The 20104-nt window shown below is 45.8% G+C and overlaps 1 protein-coding gene across 2 annotated transcripts in view; it reads left to right on the top strand.

Moving 5' to 3' along the window:
* Positions 1–20104, top strand: part of ABCA1 (ATP binding cassette subfamily A member 1) — a 132673-nt gene that overhangs the window by 90129 nt on the left and 22440 nt on the right. For both annotated transcript variants that reach the window (XM_040240976.1, XM_040240968.1), the window contains 18 exons: positions 7–228; positions 1295–1499; positions 2634–2747; positions 3441–3612; positions 4633–4764; positions 5614–5756; positions 6029–6166; positions 7381–7601; positions 8931–9003; positions 9850–10052; positions 11133–11181; positions 11370–11483; positions 12560–12708; positions 13606–13730; positions 14960–15058; positions 17151–17340; positions 18186–18280; positions 19671–19703. In XM_040240976.1, the coding sequence (XP_040096910.1) occupies positions 7–228; positions 1295–1499; positions 2634–2747; positions 3441–3612; positions 4633–4764; positions 5614–5756; positions 6029–6166; positions 7381–7601; positions 8931–9003; positions 9850–10052; positions 11133–11181; positions 11370–11483; positions 12560–12708; positions 13606–13730; positions 14960–15058; positions 17151–17340; positions 18186–18280; positions 19671–19703 (2477 nt within the window). The remainder of the gene's footprint in view (positions 1–6; positions 229–1294; positions 1500–2633; positions 2748–3440; positions 3613–4632; positions 4765–5613; positions 5757–6028; positions 6167–7380; positions 7602–8930; positions 9004–9849; positions 10053–11132; positions 11182–11369; positions 11484–12559; positions 12709–13605; positions 13731–14959; positions 15059–17150; positions 17341–18185; positions 18281–19670; positions 19704–20104) is intronic.

The raw sequence follows: 20104 nt of genomic DNA, 5'->3' as shown, positions 1-20104 counted from the left end.
TCCCAGTTAGGAAACCTGCTGCCCTACAGCGACCCCAGCGTGGTGTTTGTCTTTCTGTCTGTGTTCGCCATGGTGACCATCCTGCAGTGCTTCCTGATCAGCACGTTCTTCTCCAGAGCCAACCTGGCGGCCGCCTGTGGGGGCATCATTTACTTCATGCTATACCTGCCCTATGTCCTGTGCGTGGCGTGGCAAGACTACGTGGGCTTTACCCTCAAGATCTTCATGGTGAGTCGCTCTGTCCCTTCAGCAGTACCTTCAGTCACAGCCACCCCTGGTATTTCACCTCTGCTTTGTAGTCCAAGCTGAGAACAGAAGATAAGAGATTCTCTTTCCACGGGGACTTAAACCTCAATTCTAGATTGTATGCTTCTTGAAGGCAGGGACTGTGTCTTACTCAGTAGTTTATCTTTAGTCCTCTGAGTGAACACTGATTGAATTGAATTGAATGATAATTTTGAGGGAGCCAGACTGCACCATGGGCCAGCTGGGGGTAAATGGCCCTGGGGAATGACTTTAGAGCATTCCCTTTTATCTGCCTTATATCTCCCAGCTCTGGTTGGCCATGTTACTACTGCTGTGTTAAGCTCACCGCAAAGTCCCAGTCACAGATAGAACTGAAAGTTCTTGAGGTCAGAGCTGGCTCGTTCTGGACCTTTATCTTCCTTGTGTCCAGTATGGAGTTTAACTTGAATAACGTTTTCTAAACTTCAAGACTGAGGAACAGGTGCCCCATCTCCCCACAAATCCCTGACTTTACTCCCTTCCCTTGTACAGAGGAGGAGAGGCCTTTGAAAGTATGCAAGTCCCAGTAAGAACGAGTTGTTTTCTAAGTTTTCTATAAGATGCTCCAAGTGTTTCTGTCCGGACCCATTAGGCATCAGCAGCCCCAGACAGGTTCCTGTGACACTGAGCCCATTGCTGACTGAGCCGGGAGCTTGAGAGGACCCTGAAAAATGCCTCTGTGTGTGTGTGTGTGTGTGTGTGTGTGTGTGTAAGGTACAGTTGCTGAGCCCCTGAGGCATCTTTAGAAGCATAAAATTCTAAAAGTTTTATATGCCATCGTATATGCATTTCTGAAATGTGTGTGCATAATGAGTGCTTATAAATAGAATCACTTTATATGCTGTCAAGGAGCCCACTCCCCTGAAGGGACTCTGTAGATGAATATTTCCATATCTTGTAATTGATCCATTTTGCAAATTCACATTTCTCCAGGTGGCATTTACATTAGCAGTGATAGGAAAATGAGAGACAAGGAGATGGATGAATGAATTTTGCCTCTTTTGCACAGAGCCTGATGTCTCCTGTGGCTTTTGGGTTCGGCTGTGAGTACTTTGCCCTTTTCGAGGAGCAGGGCATTGGGGTACAGTGGGACAACCTCTTTGAGAGCCCCACAAAGGAAGATGGCTTCAACCTTACCACCTCTGTGTCCATGATGCTGTTTGACACCTTTCTCTATGGAGTGATGACGTGGTACATCGAGGCTGTGTTTCCAGGTACACTGGACTTCCACACTGCTTTTGTCTTCATCCAGGAAAAAGAAATTTCTAACCGAGTCATTTTCCTCTCTTTGTGCTGGAATTTCTGCAGGGTCCAGGTCTCCTTGAAAAGTGGTTAGGGCTTTAGACCTATGGCAAACAAATTATCTCTAAGAAGAAGCTACTGATGCTAAAAGTACAGCTTTTACTATTGACCTAACTCTTATTTCTTGAGCACTGTGTGCCAGGCACCTGCACAGTGTCTTATAAATGATGCTTTGGTTCAATTTAATACTCATAAGACTGCTGTGAGGGAGCTACTGTTCTAGCCAGTTTTTGCAACTGAGAGAAGTATGATGCAAAGAAGTTAAATAACTTACCTGTGGCCTCATAACTGGTAAGAGTAGGTGCTGGGAGGTGAACCCAAGTGAGTTACACTGAGTCAGCTTGCCCAGGAGAGTCCTTCCAAGCTGAACCAGGTCTAGAATTCTGTATCCCCCAAGTTACCATCAGCAGAAGTTCTGTTTCCTGAGTACAGCTTGTGAATAACAAGATACATATTGGCACTAAGCCCTTGCCTGTGCTTTAATCAAAAGTCATAAAAGTTCATTTTTATACTTCCCTAATAAATCTTCTTGACTGAGACCTCCCTTGGATATATTTTCATAGAAGATCAAATTCTGAGAGAGTGAGCTTTAACCCTTTCTGGTTCACTTTCTGATTTTTCTCCAAAGGAGTGGCCATGAAATATTGATCACCCATCCCTACTTGAACTACCTGAATGTCCTGCACTGAATGTGCAATTTTGTATTGTACAGATCTGGATTCGGATTTTGAGTTCTTCACTTCACTGCCTAAATGATCTTGACCGGGCCACTAATCCCTCAGTTTCCTCATCTCTAAAGTGGGAATAATAACCTGCCTCATGGGGTTGCTGGAAAGATTCAGAGAAGTACAGGGTGTTTGTCATACATAGTAGAGCTCAGCAAATGTTAGCCCCTCCTCCCCCACCTCCATTCCATTCTGTCCTGTCTCCCAGCAGCTGTGTCAGGGGGAGACATCAAGGAAGCTGTGTCTGGGATACCTGGCTGGGAAACCTGGGGGTTACTGGGGCATTCCAGAGTTTGGCTCATGTCTGTGCTTGGCTTTCAGGCCAGTATGGAATCCCCAGGCCCTGGTATTTCCCTTGCACTAAGTCCTACTGGTTTGGCGAGGAAAGTGATGAGAAGAGCCACCCTGGTTCCAGCCAGAAGGGAGCATCAGAAAGTGAGTTTTGCTGACCTGCATCCCCCTGACTGCCGTGCTGCTGCCCCTCCTGGCCCTCTTTGAGGGGGCAAGGAGTGACTCCCTCCCTGAAGAGTCTAAAACCACCTTGGGGGCAGAGACATCACGTGAGGTGCCCCTTTCCAAATTCTTGACTGCATTTGTGTCCAGTGCTGTTGACTTCTGGGGGAGTTGCTTTCTGAGTTCCTAAGGGACATTTCCTTTGCTTTCTTGCCTTCATTAAAATAAAAAGTGACTTTTGATCTCTCCCTTCACCTCCACCTGTCCCTCACACATGTATACACATACTTTGTGCTCAGTATGGCTTCCTAAATCATTCAGAAGTCGCTCCTCTGCTGGTCTCTTCTGTGCCCTGCCCCCACTCACCGGTGGTAGCATGTGATGTCCTTGTTATGGCTCACGAGATCCCTTACCACCCGCCCCTGCCTGCTGATCCAGCTGCTCCTCCTGCCATTCCTCCTCTTCTTCCCCAGCCTCTCTGCACCTTTCTTACTGTATTCTGATCACCAACGCTAGTGCCCAGTTAGGCCCTAATTAAAGGTTTGCTGCCTGCTTGCCTGAGAACCCAGAAATAGCCATGAAGAAAGGTCAGTTGTAAAATTACAAGACCCTGCGTCTTGACCTTCCACTTGTTAGTGCCTTCTGTGGGCTCATTTGTGTCCTGTCTTCTCACAGTCTGCATGGAGGAGGAACCCACCCATCTGAAACTGGGTGTGTCCATTCAGAATCTGATGAAGGTTTACCGAGATGGCATGAAGGTGGCTGTTGATGGCCTGGCCTTGAATTTCTATGAGGGGCAGATCACCTCCTTCCTGGGCCACAATGGAGCTGGCAAGACCACCACCATGTAAGAAGAGGGTGTGGCTCTCTGAGAATCAGCTGCAGGCAGGTTCTTTCCTGTAGTCAGAAACATACCTAAGGACATTGCGTTGCTTACCCAGGCAAGGGCAGAGTACATGAGGAGTCAATGAGTATAAAAATACCACCTAATCACGAGAATGCTTTCCAAATGCTGAATTTTCCTATCTTCGGGTTAAAATAGGCTGGGGACCTTTTGATGACCTTTCCCATTTGGTTTTCAAAGTTCTGCAGTGTTTTAGAACCTGATGTTGTGACAGATCTGAGAAAGGGTTTCTTTGGGGCTGGTTTGGTCAGGATTGGGAGGCAAGAATGTGAAAAGGAAGATAGGCTGTGTTAGAGGGAGGAGGCAATTTCTGGAAACTCTGTCTCTAAGCAGATGTGAGGAACAGCTGGGCAGCTGGCTGTAAGACTGCCTTCTCTGGGACCTATAAGAACCTTAATAATGAGCAGTTTCAGAAGGGAACATGGGCCATAAACACACCAGAGTTACCCTCAGTGGCTTTCAGTGTAGCCCATCAACCATTTCAGAGGGTATGTTGGTGGTGGGGGAGGTAACCTCTTTTTCCCGTTACATATTTTTTAAATGCACAATTAATGTATTGCGAAAATTGCAGAAAATCTTTAAAAATCTTTAAAATCTAAAAAATTCTAACACACAAGTTATTTTCATCTTTAAATAATTGGTTCTACTTTGTCCATTTGACTTGAACATGATTTTAAGCATACAAAATGTGTGTTTTAAAGTGTACTTCCCATTGAAAATTGGAATATTTATTTAAAAAATGTGTGTGCTAAAATTGCCATTCCAACACATAGGCCCACCCCTATCTGTTCACTGAAGCAAAGAGTCCTTTGCTGTGTGGGTGTCCCTTGGGGTCTCTTAGGAAGGAAAGAGGGTGGAGGGTTGCTGCCTCTGCTTTCCGCCCAGGCTCTGCAGCCTAGAATGGAGCGTCTCCAGGGCAGGAGGGCTAACGCTGACTCCTGTACTTTCACATTTTTTCCTCAGGTCCATCCTGACTGGGTTGTTCCCTCCCACCTCGGGCACTGCCTACATCCTAGGGAAAGACATACGCTCTGAGATGAGCACCATCCGGCAGAACCTGGGGGTCTGTCCCCAGCATAATGTGCTGTTTGACATGTGAGTACCAGCGACCGCTCTATAGAAGTGTGTCAGGAGTGATGGGCAGAGTTGGACTTAAGCATTTTTACCACCTTTAGGGGTGGCAGGCCTCACCTTTCTGGACATGTTTACCTGGTTGTCCTTCAGTTTTGGAAAAGTGAGTTGTGGGGTAGGAGGTGTTACATTGGTCCAGCCAGTGCATGGGGGTTGGGGAAATGGTGCTGTCTATTGCTGTCCTTCTAGAGTAAGGAGCCCTCTCTCCCTACATACCCTCCCTGAGGCTGCCATAGCTTTCACCTGGTGGTACCCCAGGGCCCTCAGTATGTGGGCTCCGTGTTTCCTGCTCAGAACTTTGCTCCCATTCAGCTTGCCCATCAGCAATCAGAAAGAGACTTGAGCTCTGTGACCTTGTGCAAGGTCACCCCCTTCTGGGCCCCGGTTTTCTCTTATCTAAGTGAGCAGCTCAGGCTTGTGTCCTCTACAGGGGTCCTTCTTCTTTCAGGGCCAAGGTCCTTTGAGGTTCAAGGGAGTTGCTCCAGGCTAAAGCTGGGGCAGCTCCTTGGTTGGTGGGACCATGGAGAAAGGCTCTTTGAGGACCTGCTGCTTCCTGATGGGCAGCCATCAGGCTTGCGGGGAGTAGAGTGGATGTGACCTGTCACAATTTTGGTGTTGTTTCTCGAGCAGCTCATGTGGCTGCTTACTATGGTTCTGCCTTGAATCCTTCCTGGAGATTATCTTGCAAAAATGAATAAAGTTAAAAACAAAAAAAGGTGGGGAAAGAAAAATGTGCCTGTCATATTCTGGATGAGGAGGCACTGTGTTCTGTGTGTCCTGGGGGCCCAGTGTGACCTGCCCCTCCGTCCCCAGGCTGACTGTTGAGGAGCACATTTGGTTCTATGCCCGCCTGAAAGGGCTTTCTGAGAAGCACGTGAAAGCTGAGATGGAGCAGATGGCCTTGGATGTTGGTTTGCCGCCCAGCAAACTGAAAAGCAAAACAAGTCAGCTGTCAGGTGAGGCCCAGAGCTGCCTTCCTCCTCCACCTCCCCTTCTACACACACACACACACACACACACACACGAAATATGGCTGCCCTACACACACACACACACACACACACACACACGAAATATGGCTGCCCTAGGGTCCCCTGCTTCGAGGGAGGGGAAGGGTGGGTCAGAAACGTGTCCCAGACTTATCCCCAGGGGGGTGCCTCCACTTGTCTCTTGGCCCCTCTGCCATCATTCACTGGGCTGGGCTGGGGCCTGTCTTCTCTCACCGTAGGTGGAATGCAGAGAAAGCTGTCTGTGGCCTTGGCCTTTGTTGGGGGATCCAAGGTTGTCATTCTGGATGAGCCCACAGCCGGTGTGGACCCTTACTCCCGCAGGGGGATATGGGAGCTGCTGCTGAAATACCGACAAGGTCACTGATGTGTATTTACTCTGTCTTCTGGGCTGGGAGGGGGAAGGGAGGGGGAAGGAAGGGGGAGGGAGGGGCTCTCAAAGACTGGCTGTATCTCAGGGCTGTTCCTGCTAGAGCACCAGAATTGCTTCTCAAGGAGAACAGGGAGCTGAACTCTGAGCTCAGCCCTGGTCTGCAAGTAGGAGGCCTGGTTTACAAGAACTTCAAGTTTGCGTTTCAACCCTAGAGGCCTGCATGGAGGAGGGAAATGGGGACAAAGGGTGTCCTCTGTGGGGCCCCTGGGCCCTCTGCAATATAGAACTTTCACTTGCCTAGTATAATCATGGTCCCCTGCAGAGAGATTCCTGAGAGCCAAGGCTGTGTCGTCCTATATCTCTGTCCCCACGTGGTGCATTATGCTTGCATGTTGACAAAGTAGAGGAACACTTGAGTGGATGGGAGAGTTGCAGTCAAGTTGTGTGACCCCATGGATTGTAGCCTGCCAGACTCCTCTATCTGTGGGATTCTCCAGGCAAGAATACTGGAGTGGGTTGCCGTGCACTCCTCCAGCGGATCTTTCCAACCCAGGGCTTGAATCCGCATCTCCCTGGGGCTCCTGCATTGCAGGTGGATTCTTTACCGCTGAGCCATCAGGGTAGAAGGTACATAAGAAGGTGTGGTACAAGGGGCACAGGTTTGGAGTCAGCTCAAGTTGGCCCAAGACTTTGGAAAAGCCATTAAACTTGCCTCAGTGACTTTATCTATAATGGTGGTTAATTCCTACCTTATGAAAAGTGGAAGTCGCTCAGTTGTGTCTGACTCCTTTGTGACCCCATGGACTGTAGCCTGCCAGGCTCCTCTGTCCATAGAATTCTCCAGGCAAGAATACAGAAGTGGGTAGCTATTCCCTTCTCCAGGTCTCCCGCATTGCAGGTGGAATCTTTACCAACTGAGCCACCGGGGAAGCCCACCTTATGGAGGATTTAGTTAAGTGAGGCCTAGCACACTAACTCATAGACCATCTGCTGGCCTGAAGCTAGTCCCAGATAAACCTTCCTGCCCTTTGTTTGAGGATGCAGAGCTGTCCTCACGACAGCAGGTCACAAGCACACAGCCTTGGGGTCGCTCTCCCAGGCACCCCCCACCCCGGCTCTTATTCCTGTGGCTTCGGCCCCTAGGAGCAGTGAGGATGGCCAGCCTCACCTGTGCTGTGTCTCTGTGTTTGTTCCTGGCAGGCCGCACCATTATTCTCTCCACGCACCACATGGATGAGGCAGACATCCTCGGGGACAGGATTGCCATCATTTCCCACGGGAAGCTCTGCTGCGTGGGCTCCTCCCTGTTCCTGAAGAACCAGCTGGGGACAGGCTACTACCTGACCCTGGTCAAGAAGGACGTGGAGTCTTCCCTCAGCTCGTGCAGAAATAGCAGTAGCACTGTATCATACCTGAAAAAGGTGAGTTGCAGTCTCAGTGCATCCGGGGAATCAGGACTCTTTGGCTATGACTGGCTTGTCCATACCTGCCCTAGTCTGCCACCTTGAGGCCACCAGCTCCCTGCTCTGTGCCCTGTACAGAGACTTCTGTTCCCATCATGTTAGCTCTGCTGAATCCCGTTTCCTTTTTCTAATGGAGACGCTGAGTGTAGGAGAAGGTCCTTAGAGGACTTAATGTTGTTGAAGAAGAGAGGTTTGCCAAGAGTTAAGAGCCTTGGCTTCAGAATGCCCTGCTATGTCTGCTCATTACCTTTAAATCTTCTTGACCTAAACTTTTAAAACACAAAATAGCAAATATTTATCGAGCACTGATTTCATGCCAAACACTCAATCTAGCAGCCTCTGGACATAAAAGAAAATCATGATAATAGTTGTAGCATTGTTACCATTTGTAGGCTTTTTTTTTTTTTTTAACATCATCTCAGAGTACAGAACAACCCTTGGAAGAAGGTATTGTACTTACTATCCTAGAGACTGGAAGTGAGGCTTTTAGGGATTTAGTTCATTCAAGGTCATCCAACAAGTGCATTACAGAGGAGGGACCAGCACCCAATAACAAGGTACATTCTCCCCTATACTACAGTACATGCCTGAGATTTATTTGTGTATTCCAACAGTGGCACTCAAAACACTTATCAAATCCCATTCTTGACCTCGTGTCCACTTATTTACCTTTTAACTAGAGTCTGGTGAGTCAAAGTATAGTCTGAGGCCAGTGGCATTGGGATCACTTGGGAACTTGTGAGAAATGCAGAAACATGGGCCGAAATCAGACTTGCTAAATCAGAATCTGCATTTTAACAAGGTCCTATGGTGAAGAGACACAAATTAAAGTTTGAGAAGCTCCGAACAACACAACCAGGCAGGTAAATCCCATGCCCAAGACTGTTGGCGAGGGCTTGGTTACAGTACTCATAGGTTTGTGGGGGTTTTTTTTGGCCATGCCACATGGCTAATGGAATCTAATCCCTTGACCAGGGATTGAACCCATGCTCCCTGCAGTGGAAGCACAGAGTCTTAACCACTGTACGATCAGGAAGGTCCCTACAGTATGCATTGGCAGGCCAGAGTTCTTTTGAGAGCCCTGCTTCCTGTGCACACAACACATACATGTTAGATCAGACAGTGGCTTCAGAACCCAAGACTAACTGGCTGCATGCCCCTCAGGAGAAACTTTTTGCTCCAGTTCTCACACACAGGAACCTCTCAGAAGCCCCGCCCTGGTGAAGGTGGTGGTGGCTGTACTTTGCTCGGTCCCTGACCCATTCTCACCTCCTTCTTTGCCATCAGGAGGACAGTGTTTCTCAGAGCAGTTCTGATGCTGGCCTGGGCAGCGACCATGAAAGTGACACGCTGACCATCGGTAAGGACTCTGGGGTTTCTTATTCAGGTGGTGTCTGAGCTTCCCCCAGCTGGGCAGAGTGGAGGCACAGGAGGAGAGGTGCAGAGGCTGGTGGCGCTGACTCAAGGTTTGCTGCTGGGCTGGGGCTGGGTGGCTGCGGGAGCAGGCACAGCTTAGTGGCGGATTGGCCTAACGCTTGCCGGGGACCCTGGGGCTTGGTCTGGGAGCTGGCAGGGCAGTGTCCCAGAGAGCTGAGATGATTGGGGTGGGGGGTGGTCCCCCACCCATTCAGCTGAGATGAATGGGTCTGGCTGGACACTGGACACCTCCCTCAGGAGGGATGTCTAGAGTCCAATGTCTCCAGTGACACATATGGAACGGAATCCTTTACTTTGGCCAAGTCTGCTCTGCCCTAACAACTGCCTCTTCCCAGGAAGACCTCTCCTTCCATGAACTGTTTGATTAACCCTCTATTGAGATAAATAGAGGAGCCTCCTTGAATAGATTAAGAGAAAGATGAAGAACCTCTTAAGGTTCCTTTAGTCAAGTTTTCCAATGAAGAATCCTAGCTTTTTGGCAATAGACACTAGGCTTTCAACCTCAGAAAGTCTTTCAGCCAGCTACCCCCACCTACCCACCATAAACTGAGGGCCTATACTGTGCCTGGCTTTGGTGATACAAAGGTGAATAAGACCCAGTCCATGCCCCCAGGAACCCTTGGGCCAGAGATGAACCTGTGGAATGATTTCAGTGTCTGGGCCAGCTGTGGTGTGCAGGCAGTGGGCTTCTGAGGAGCAGGCAGAGGGTGAAGGAAGGGGGCCTCTGAGCTGGCCAAGCCGTATCATATTTGTGCTCTGGTCCCTACAGATGTCTCCGCAATCTCCAACCTCATCAGGAAGCATGTGGCTGAGGCACGGCTGGTGGAAGACATCGGGCATGAACTGACCTACGTGCTGCCCTATGAGGCCGCCAGAGAGGGAGCCTTTGTGGAACTCTTCCATGAAATTGATGACAGGCTCTCAGACTTAGGCATCTCCAGTTACGGCATCTCAGAAACTACTCTGGAAGAAGTAAGTTCAGTGACTGACTGTCAGAATTGAGCAGGGCCCACAATCCTGGGGCCAGACAGGCAGCCTGCATGTCCACTGGGAGTAGGATCCCCATGGACCTAGGCACTGAGCCCTTAGATCGTTGGCATCTGGGCAGTGTTGGTCCCAGTTAAGCCTTTAAGATTTCAGTGGGAGATGGTAGGAGAGAAATAAGAGGATTGCTCCTGGTGTGACCAGTCATGACCATGCCTAGGAAAAGTCCAACATTTGTGGAAAACCTACTTATGCCTTGGGCTAACCTGGATGTGTTTTGTTGTTTTCAGTCATTGTAACTTATTTAATCCTGATAACAAGATGAGAAAATTGACATGAAGGGATGGTGAGCGGATTCAGATCAGGGGTTTTGAGTTTCAAAGCCCATACTCTGTTACTGTGTAAGCAGTGCCTCTCTTTAGAGAAACCTCGAGGGTTGGAAGGGATATAAAAGTTGTCTGTCCCAGTAGTCCCCAAGTTAGCCGGTGCAGGAGAATCTTCTGAGAATATTCTAAAAATGTCAAGGCTCAACTCCAGGGTCTTTGAAACAGAATTTTTGGAGGTAAGACCTTAATGTCTGTGCTTTTATTGCATGCTTCCTGGGCAGCATCTGTAGATCAGAGTTTGGGAATCACCTGTCTAGTTCAGGTTGCCTTCTGATGTTGGAAACCTTGCTATAACATTTCTAGTGATAGGGAAAGCCTCTTCTCCTGATCATCCTGTCTTGGATAGCCTATTTTGGTGCTTGCCTGCTCAACGATTTTGGGCCGAAGACTTGAAGCCACTTGACTCATTCTCTGTAGGTTCAGAACAAATTCTTCCTTCTGCAGTGTCCTGGTGTCATAACTTTAATTTGAAAATGACTTTCTGAATTGATAGTTCTCACCACTGGGGAAATGTTCTCTGGTATAAATGGCTTCTCTCCCAAGTGACTCTAACAAAGTGTTATCAATAAATGAAGCTTTTACGTTATGTCTTTAGGGGCTAGCGTGTTCAGTCATGTAATAATCATGACAGTTGCTCTCACAATGTGGTGCTTATTATAATCCTCTCATTCTCATTTTTCAGATATTTCTCAAAGTGGCTGAAGAGAGTGGAGTGGATGCTGAGACCTCAGGTAACCCTCCAAAGGGACTGCATGCCCTCTGGGCTGTGTCACCTGTAGGCTCTCTTAGCTCACCAGGGTTTTGCCTTTCCCTTCAAATTGTTTTATGACATTCTTACATTTACTGTATAGACTTTTAAAGATTCAGAGAATTTGTCTTATTACAAATGAAACATGGGGTTCCTTCCTTTTGTCTGCAGATGGCACCTTACCAGCAAGACGAAACAGACGAGTCTTTGGGGACAAGCAGAGCTGTCTTCGCCCTTTTACTGAAGATGATGCTATGGATCCAAATGATTCTGACATAGATCCAGGTCCGTTTGGGCGAGATCTGTGTTTTGTTACTTGAAAGTGAATTTCACCCTTGTGTTCTCTGGTGTTTTCTTTCAAGGCCCTTGAACCAGGATGATAGATGCCTACAGGGTCTAAAGAGAAGAGAGAGAATGAAAAAAGCCACTTTCCCCTTTCTGGTGCTGTGCATATGATCAGACCTGAAAGAGCCTGTGTTCCCTACTTCCTGCACTGCACTGAGACCTCTCACTCGAGATACACATCAAAAGACAGCCCTTTATTCCTCTGAATCCATTTATTATCTTTTCTGTAGAGTCCCAGTTTTCTCACGTTCATTAGGTGTTTAATTTTGGAATAAATGTTCTTTGAATGGGTGGATGATTTTGAAAGAGTGAGGTGAATTTGCTACTAGAGTTGATTGTACCCTTCAACTTAGCTATTTTTGAAGACTATCTCTGTGTGTTTGACTGGAATGGAGGAGAGAGAGGAAATCATGCAAATATTGGTGAGATGTCAGGTCACTGCAGTTAGAAATCATTTGTGTAAGATGAGGATTTCTATAAAACTTTTCTCAACAGAAACCTTCCTGGCTCTCCTGTCCCTGAGCCACGTTGAACGTGCAACTCTCGTGTTCTCCGTAACTTCATACATTGTTAGCACTTTGATCACCGGAATGTGTCTACCTTTTAGCCAGAGATATAATAGGCAGGAGACAGTTGCTGTTACGTGTTCTCAAAGTATGTCAGCTTACAGACATGGCCTGTTTATAGAATATTCTGTAAGAAATTGAGGATGACTCAATTCATTTGAATGGCTTGATGTAACTATTATGTGTGCACGCATCTCTTCAGTTGTCTCAAGGCACCTTCATTTTTCTGTGCTCATCAGACAAGAACCAAAGGCAGAGACTGCTAGTGTGGTACATTTGGGGGTCATACCTTTTCATGGACGTGAATTTTTCATAAAAGCCTTTCATTCCTTTACTTCTACCTCCAAACACAAGCCTCCAAGGTGGTTGCTAAAGATGCTGGAGGGAGGAGGTTGGGGATGTCAAAAATGCCTGCTATAATCTATGACCTTCAGTGATGGCTTTCTGCAGAATCCAGAGAAACAGATCTGCTCAGTGGGATGGATGGTAAAGGTTCCTACCAGGTGAAGGGCTGGAAGCTCACACAGCAGCAGTTTGTGGCCCTTTTGTGGAAGAGACTGCTGATTGCCAGACGGAGTCGGAAAGGATTCTTTGCTCAGGTGAGAAGTGTGTTCCTGGCCAGGGGCTCAGGCTTCCTTGGTGGACTACAGGCTCCCAACTAGTGAAAGCAGGGTAGCATTGTTGTTATAAGATGGACACTGAAGCCAGATTATCTGTATTTCAATCCCAGTTTGCTTCTTGCACTTATATATTTGTTGACAGATTACTTCTCTGAGCCTCAATCTCCTTATCCGTAAAATACGGATGATAATAATAGTACCTATGATATGTTATGAGCAAGTACTTGGAATGGGTCTCAAATTAGAAATTTCTGTGTGTGTTAATTTTTTATTAGAGGGGAATGTAACAAGGACAAAGTCTAGAAAAACTGGATGAGCAAATTAAACTTTCAAAACTTCAGAGATGGTATGACCAGATGCACTCAACATATGAACTTATTGGAGACTTGATTTTTCTCTAAGTTGATGTTTAACTGCAAAATGATAGAAAAGATAACCACGGGTCAGAAAAAAATAGTACACAGAAAAGACTCGTTATTCTCTGTTTGCATGTTAACTTGTTAGGTTGGGAGGATTGAATTATTCCAATCTACAAAATCAAGAAGTATAAAGAAGTTACAGAGATTCTTTCCCACAGGCTATGTGGGTAATGCAAAGAATATGAGTTTGGAGCTTATAGATTTATATATGAATTCTGGTTCTGCTACTTCTTGGCTGCCAGGTGGCCACAAGCTCAGGCCCTGTATTGCCAGCTTCCAGAAATTCACCCAAGGGAAGGGGTTTAGATTTCAGCCTCTACTGCTTCCAACCTGCCAAGAATGTCCTGATGGAACTAGGCCCTGCACACACCCCAGTGCTGGCTGGTCTGAGGCTACCTGGATTCCAGCCTTTGTCCATCTCTGGCAATTCTTCTCCCTCCCTGCCTCCTGGTTATAGATTGTCCTGCCAGCTGTGTTTGTCTGCATCGCCCTGGTGTTCAGCTTGATTGTGCCTCCCTTTGGCAAGTACCCCAGCCTGGAGCTTCAGCCCTGGATGTACAATGAACAGTACACATTTGTCAGGTATGCGTTTGCCTTCTGCCCCCAGGGGGAGAGGAGGGCTCAGGCTGACCAGAGTGTCTGCTATGCTGAGGGCCGAGGGGAGGGGGACTCAGTTACACCAGGGCATGGATTGATCAGCTGTGGCTACAGCCCTCACACAAGCTCATGCTAGATGCGAGAACAGCAGTGAACCAAACCTGAGTAGCAGGGCTTTGAACTCCTTTCCTCTCTATTCATTGTTGTCAGGAACATACATGCCTTATGTAAATAATTTGCCAATGCAGAAGAATCTGCTGGAACTATAATATACTTGGATTTTTATACTAAGTCTTTATTTTGCAGTTGAGCACAGGGTTTCCATACACTCAGACCCTCACACCTCCAAGTTCTTGTTTTCTGCATGGTGCAATTCACACGTTTATTATTTCATCTTTAGGTTACAGATAATAGCTCCTGTTTTTTTTAGACAAAAATACAGCTATTCTGTGACGATCCAGTGCTTCAAACAAAAGAACAAAGGAATTTCTCCATCTCCTTATGCAGGAGTTTTCCTCAGTCCCACAGTATTTGTAAACCTTTCTATGGAGAACTGTGCCAGTGATGTCCAAGGGAAGCTTCAGGGAAGCTTTAAAGAAAAGAAAAAAGAAACATAAGCATGCAAATCAGCTTCCTGTTCTCTGATTCTGTGCTTTCTTCCTATTTAGTGCGGGTTTACCTCCTTCTTTTCTTTTCCAGCTGCTGACCTTGTGTTGCCCAGGGCTGTGGGGCACGGGCTTGTTTTGTGTTTATAACTTCTGCCCATCATTATTTGTGCTTTCCAGTTGTCCACGCAAATGTTAAGCCCATAAAATCTGCCTTCCTTTTCCTAGAAAACCCCTCTCGTCTATGCCTAATGATTAATTGTGAAAGTACTTTTGAAATACTGATCTTTAATGAATTCATGTACTTCCCATTAAAATAGATATATGTAAATGTATGTGGGCACACACGTATGCACCCCTCCATATCTATCACTTATTTACACAAGTTCCACTTTGGAGTGCTGTATGTTATCTTGACACCAAATAAACAACCAGAGGCTGAGTTACTTGTGGGTGGGTTCTGTGTTTCTATTTTAAGAGCTTGGCAGGATTTGGCACACGGGAAGTACTTAATAAAGTGTTAAATTTGAAAAAAAGAAAAGTGCCTTTTCTTCTCCCATTCATGGTTTAAATGAGTTGCTAAGCTGGCTCCCTCTCATGTATCTACAGTAATGATGCACCTGAGGATGTGAGCACCCAGGAACTCTTAAATGCTCTCACCGGAATGCCTGGCTTTGGCACCCGATGTATGGAAGGAAACCCGATCCCGTGAGTGCCGCTTGAGCTGTGAGCCCCTCCACAGCTGGCTTCTTGTGCTTGTCACCTGGTTTTATCTCTGCACTGCTTTAGTCACTTGTATGCCACCTGGTGATGACCATCATTTACCCTTTGAGACAGTTTTTATTTTAAGGGGGCTAATGTAGTGATTTAACCCTAGTATCTAGGAACAAACATAACAAACCAGTAGACTCTTCTAGCATCCTGCTAGGAAAATGACTATAGATATTTGTTTTCTGCTTTAGACATTAATATTTAATTTAAATAGTACTTCATAATGATCCCCTTCCCCTGGATCCTATACCTGACTGCAGAGATAGGCTCCTATTATGTATAATTTGCAGTCTTGCTAATCAGTTTCTTCACTCTAAAAGCCCGAAAAGTTGACATAATTTTTATAAAAATGGACATTTTCTTCTTTCAGAGTTGCATGTTTTTGTCATATTCTCCTTCAAAGTCCTTTTTTTTTTTTAAAAAAAAAAATAGTAGGTAGCATATAAATAAATTCAGTGAAATACTCATTTGACTGTCATTTTATATGGGCAGAAGGCATGTCCAGATATCTCTGTGAGTAAAAACAGTGAAGAGTGGTGAGGAGCTTCTGAGACCTCAGTGAAGGTAGAAGCGAGTTCAGGTTTCCAGGCTTGGGTAGAATTTGCACTTGAGGTTGTTAACCACAGATTCAAGGATTATGGAGAGTGGGGGAAAGTTTAGGAAGATTGGAGAAGGGCAAACTTGAATTCCAGGTTTTAAAGGGAAGATAGTGAGCCTGCAGGTGGCAGACCAGTGAGCATGCCACCTGGGTGTGCAAGTTCTAATGTGTGCTCTTTAAACATACAGCTGTTGTATACTTGTTGGCTCTAATTAACTCTGGATACTTACTGAACACTTGCTAGTATTTAGTACTTAATAAGTATAAATCCTGACAGTTAATATCAGTTCCTAAAGAATAAGATGACCAAGCTGGAGAAGGACAAGTTTCATAAGATTTGTGATGAGATTCCACTTGGAACCAGAGAGCAATCCACAAAACTGTTCATTTGATGTAAGAATCATCTAAACACAGTGGCTCGGCTTCAGATCATAGCATTTTAAATGTGTAAGGGACATTGGAAATGCCTTGTTGAAATGTGACCTATTGAAATAAGTCATTGTACCATTTTGTGGAGAAAATAGGCTCCAAGAGGGCAAGTGACTTGATGATCTCACAGTAATTCAGAACTCAGACATAAATGCCTGACTTGTCACCTGGGATGCTTGCAAACAACCTAGCTCTTCGTGAGCCAACAACTCTCACCTCGGTTCACTCCCCCAAATTCTTTGCTTGTTTTAAAACATGTAAAAGTGAATCTTGACATTCTTCCCCAGATTTTCAGCATAAAACGTAGACTTTTCCTGAGGCATATGTCTTCTGACTCCTGCCTCCCTCTTCTCATCTTGCATCACTCTTCCTCATAGCTCATCACATTCCAGCCTCGCTGCCTTCCTGTTGTTCCTTATTCGTAGAACACTGGGGACCTTCTCCCCTGCGCTCTGTTGCTTCTGCTTGTAATGTTCTTCTTCCCAATCCCTGCCTGGCTTGTTCTTTGTCATCATTTAGGTTTTGGCTGAAATGTATGACTTCTTCAGGTGGTCCTTTCTCATCAGTCATTCTCCCTTCATTTTGCTTCCATTTTGGCCATCACAGATTATATTATTTGTTAATTAATCTTTCCTGGGAACACAAACTCCATGATGGCAGAGACTTTGTCTTTTCACCCCAGATTCGCAAATACGCAGGACAGTGTCTGGCACATAGTAGATGCTCAGTGAATGTTTGTTGAGTGAACCCGTGGGTGAGTGATTGAATGCTGGTGATTGGGTGGACTTGAGTTCAGTGTATGAGCACTTAGGCCTTCTTTGTGTTCCATGGTATTTAACTGTAAAATGAGTCTGTAGCTGACAAGTCTATGGGATGGATCCGTAACCAAGTGGTGAGGGGATATATCTGCATTTGCAGTTATTATTGATTGGTCCTGTGCTCTGAGGCAATAGGAGAGACCAGACCCTCTTGGGCCATCCTATCCTTGGTGTCCCTTTGCAGAGAAAGGCCCTGCTTGGTGGGAGAGGAGAAGTGGACCACTGCCCCAGTCCCCCAGACCATCACGGACCTCTTCCGAAATGGAAACTGGACAATGGAGAACCCCTCCCCCACCTGCCAGTGTAGCAGCGACAAGATCAAGAAGATGCTGCCTGTGTGCCCCCTGGGGGCAGGGGGGCTGCCTCCTCCTCAAGTGAGTCCTTTCAGGGTGTGACTGAGTAAGTGAGGGTGGCCTGGGAAGAGGAATGGATGACATATTTTGAAGTCAGCCTAGGTCCTTGTTTGAGATACAACCAGAGACAACCCTCTGGATCAGTGGTCTGTGGAAGTCACACTGCAGCCTCTCCTGCAGGGGTGGTGTCCCAGGACAGACTGACAGACGCAGCTTCATCTCCACCTCTGCCATAGAGGAGCTGGTGACCTTGGATGGGTCACTCTGAGTCCCTGGGCTTGTTTCCTCACTGCTGAATTAGGGAGGCTGGCCCGTAAAGCTTCTGTGAGGGTTATAACTCTGACAGTCCTCTGAGACTATGAGTGAGAGAAGCAATTTTGAATCATTTTTTTCAGAGAATTTCAGGAAGAGGCTTGCTTGTGATGCCTCTCTGCTGCCTTATCAGCATCCAGGTTGTAGGATGAGGACAAGGATTTTTAAATAGTGTTGAAAAAGTAGTCCTTAGTGGTTTGCTCCTTAAAATAGCACTTCATCTCTTCATGAGTGTAACTCCAATGAAGAAAATTCACTAGGCATAGTCAGTGGTGCTGCTCCCTAGAAATCTTTTGTAATCGTGAAGAATGATACTTCATGGTCTATTGCTTAGCTGTTCAGAGTAATTTGCTGGGAATCACCTTGACTTGGCATAAAGGGCAGAATAGACCAGGCCTTGGTGATTGGCTGATGACAGTGTCCAGGCCCTGTGGGCAGGGTCTACTCACACTGTGGTACGTGTTTGAGGAACATGTGTCATTTTTGTTCTTGATTTGTTTTCTGTTCCAATTGTGGCCCATAAAGACACATGTGCTTGGTTTTTCTGATGACAGAAAAAACAGAATACTGCCGACATCCTTCAGAACCTCACGGGAAGAAACATTTCGGATTATCTGGTGAAGACATACGTGCAGATCATAGCCAAAAGGTCATCATTTACAATCCTTGGCCCCTGCTTAGCTGTTACTGATTAGAGGAATTAAAGTCCTAAAAAATAGGAGATTGAATAGTGGTGGGAAACATCACAGTTTGGCTTGATTTGTCCTTTTGAAGTTTAGGATATTCTTTCAGATTAGAAAAGGTAATGAGAAGTATTATGAATATTCAGGTTGAAGACTGAGGTTGTCTGGCTCCAGAATGAAGATAAATCTGGATTTAAATTCTAATTCTGCCACTTATTAGCTGTTTGACCATGGCAACCAGTTATCCTTCTAAAGCCTTAGGCTGTATATAATGCGATAATAATGTTGCTCTCAGTAGTTTGTTGTAAGGATTAAATGAAATGATACAGGTAAAATACCTCTCATGGATGGAATGAGTGATAAATACGTGACATTATCCAGACAGCCCTGAGTTCTCAGGACTTCTCTGTGGAGGCTTAGAAGAGCCGTGAAGCTTCCTGGGGCATCACTGCACAGTCCTGAGTGCATTAGCTCCCCCAGTATTTGCAGTTTTGCTTTCCTCAGTTTCAGTTACCCATCATCAGCTGTGGTCAGAAAATACTAAACGGAAAATTCCAGTAACAAACAATTCATAAGTTTTAAATGGCATGCTTCTCTGAGTGGTGGGATGGGAACCATCCCACTGTCCAGCATATCCACACACCATAAATGCTCCTTGCCCTGGCCCTTTTGGTGATCAGATGGACTGTCACAGTATTACAGAACTTATTCCCAAGTAACTTTTATTTACGTGATAGTGGCCCTATTGACCTTCAAAGAAAATGATAGGTGATAGGAAAAGATAGTATATGTAGGGGTTGGTTTTATCTGTAGTTGTAGGCATCCAGTGGGGGGGTGTTGGAGTGTGTCCCCTCCAATTAAGGAGGGGACTGCTGTACTTAGCTGATGCCCAGAAAATGTTTGTTCTAGCTTCCTTCCCATCAGCTTGGTTATATTTGGTCCCCTAAGTTGGGAATTCTAGTGACTTTTAATGACAAGGGTATGCTTGAATGACAGTTACTGTTAGTTTCCAAGAAAGAAGCATAACCTCTCCATATGTTAGCCGTAATTGAACTATTATTTTTGAATTTAAAAAGTTTGTAGTTTGATCATGTCTTTGTTGGTTTTTAAATTGTTTTAATACAAGGCATGACCTTCATAAAAATAATAATGTTTTAATATGGGGAGAAGAAAAGACATGCTGATTAGAGCTTCTTTCCATTGGCAAAACCCTATAACACCAGCCTGATTGTAGAGTTATTTCTGTCCCTTTGTTGTATCCCCAGGTAGATATTTCTAACTTTTGTATGATCAGGAAAAGGATCAATGTTTCTTTGGACTGATTTCTGGTTTCTTTGTCTTTGGCCCTCACTACAGCTTAAAGAACAAGATCTGGGTGAATGAGTTTAGGTAAGTTGACTCCTCTGTGCTTTTCTTTTTGTTTTCCTTGACTCCTAAAGCTCATGAGAATGATTTTGATGCAATTTTCTCGGACCCTGGGAAGCTGTTGGTTTAGGGTTGGTTTTGCCCTTAGCTCAGTGCCCAGCAGCCACTTCAGAGGCCTTTGGAATTTTCGCATATTGATCTCCTTGTGGGTCTCTAGGGATTTGACAGGAAGCACAATGTGAGGGAAAAACCTATGCTAATTAAAATTATCATCAGATTCTTAGGAGACCTAGGGGCTCAAGAACAATTTTTCAGGTCTTTGTAATAACCAAGAAGGTCTTAGATGAAATAGGCTTCAAAACCATCTATGTTCATTGCATTTCAACTCATTTATCCTTTTGAGTTTTTTAAAATAACAATGTTTC

This window comes from Oryx dammah, unplaced genomic scaffold (genome assembly GCF_014754425.2).
Source record: "Oryx dammah isolate SB20612 unplaced genomic scaffold, SCBI_Odam_1.1 HiC_scaffold_1, whole genome shotgun sequence".
NCBI lineage: Eukaryota > Metazoa > Chordata > Mammalia > Artiodactyla > Bovidae > Oryx > Oryx dammah.
The sequence above is the reverse complement of the archived record's forward strand: the minus strand, read 5'-3'. Positions and strand labels throughout refer to the sequence as shown.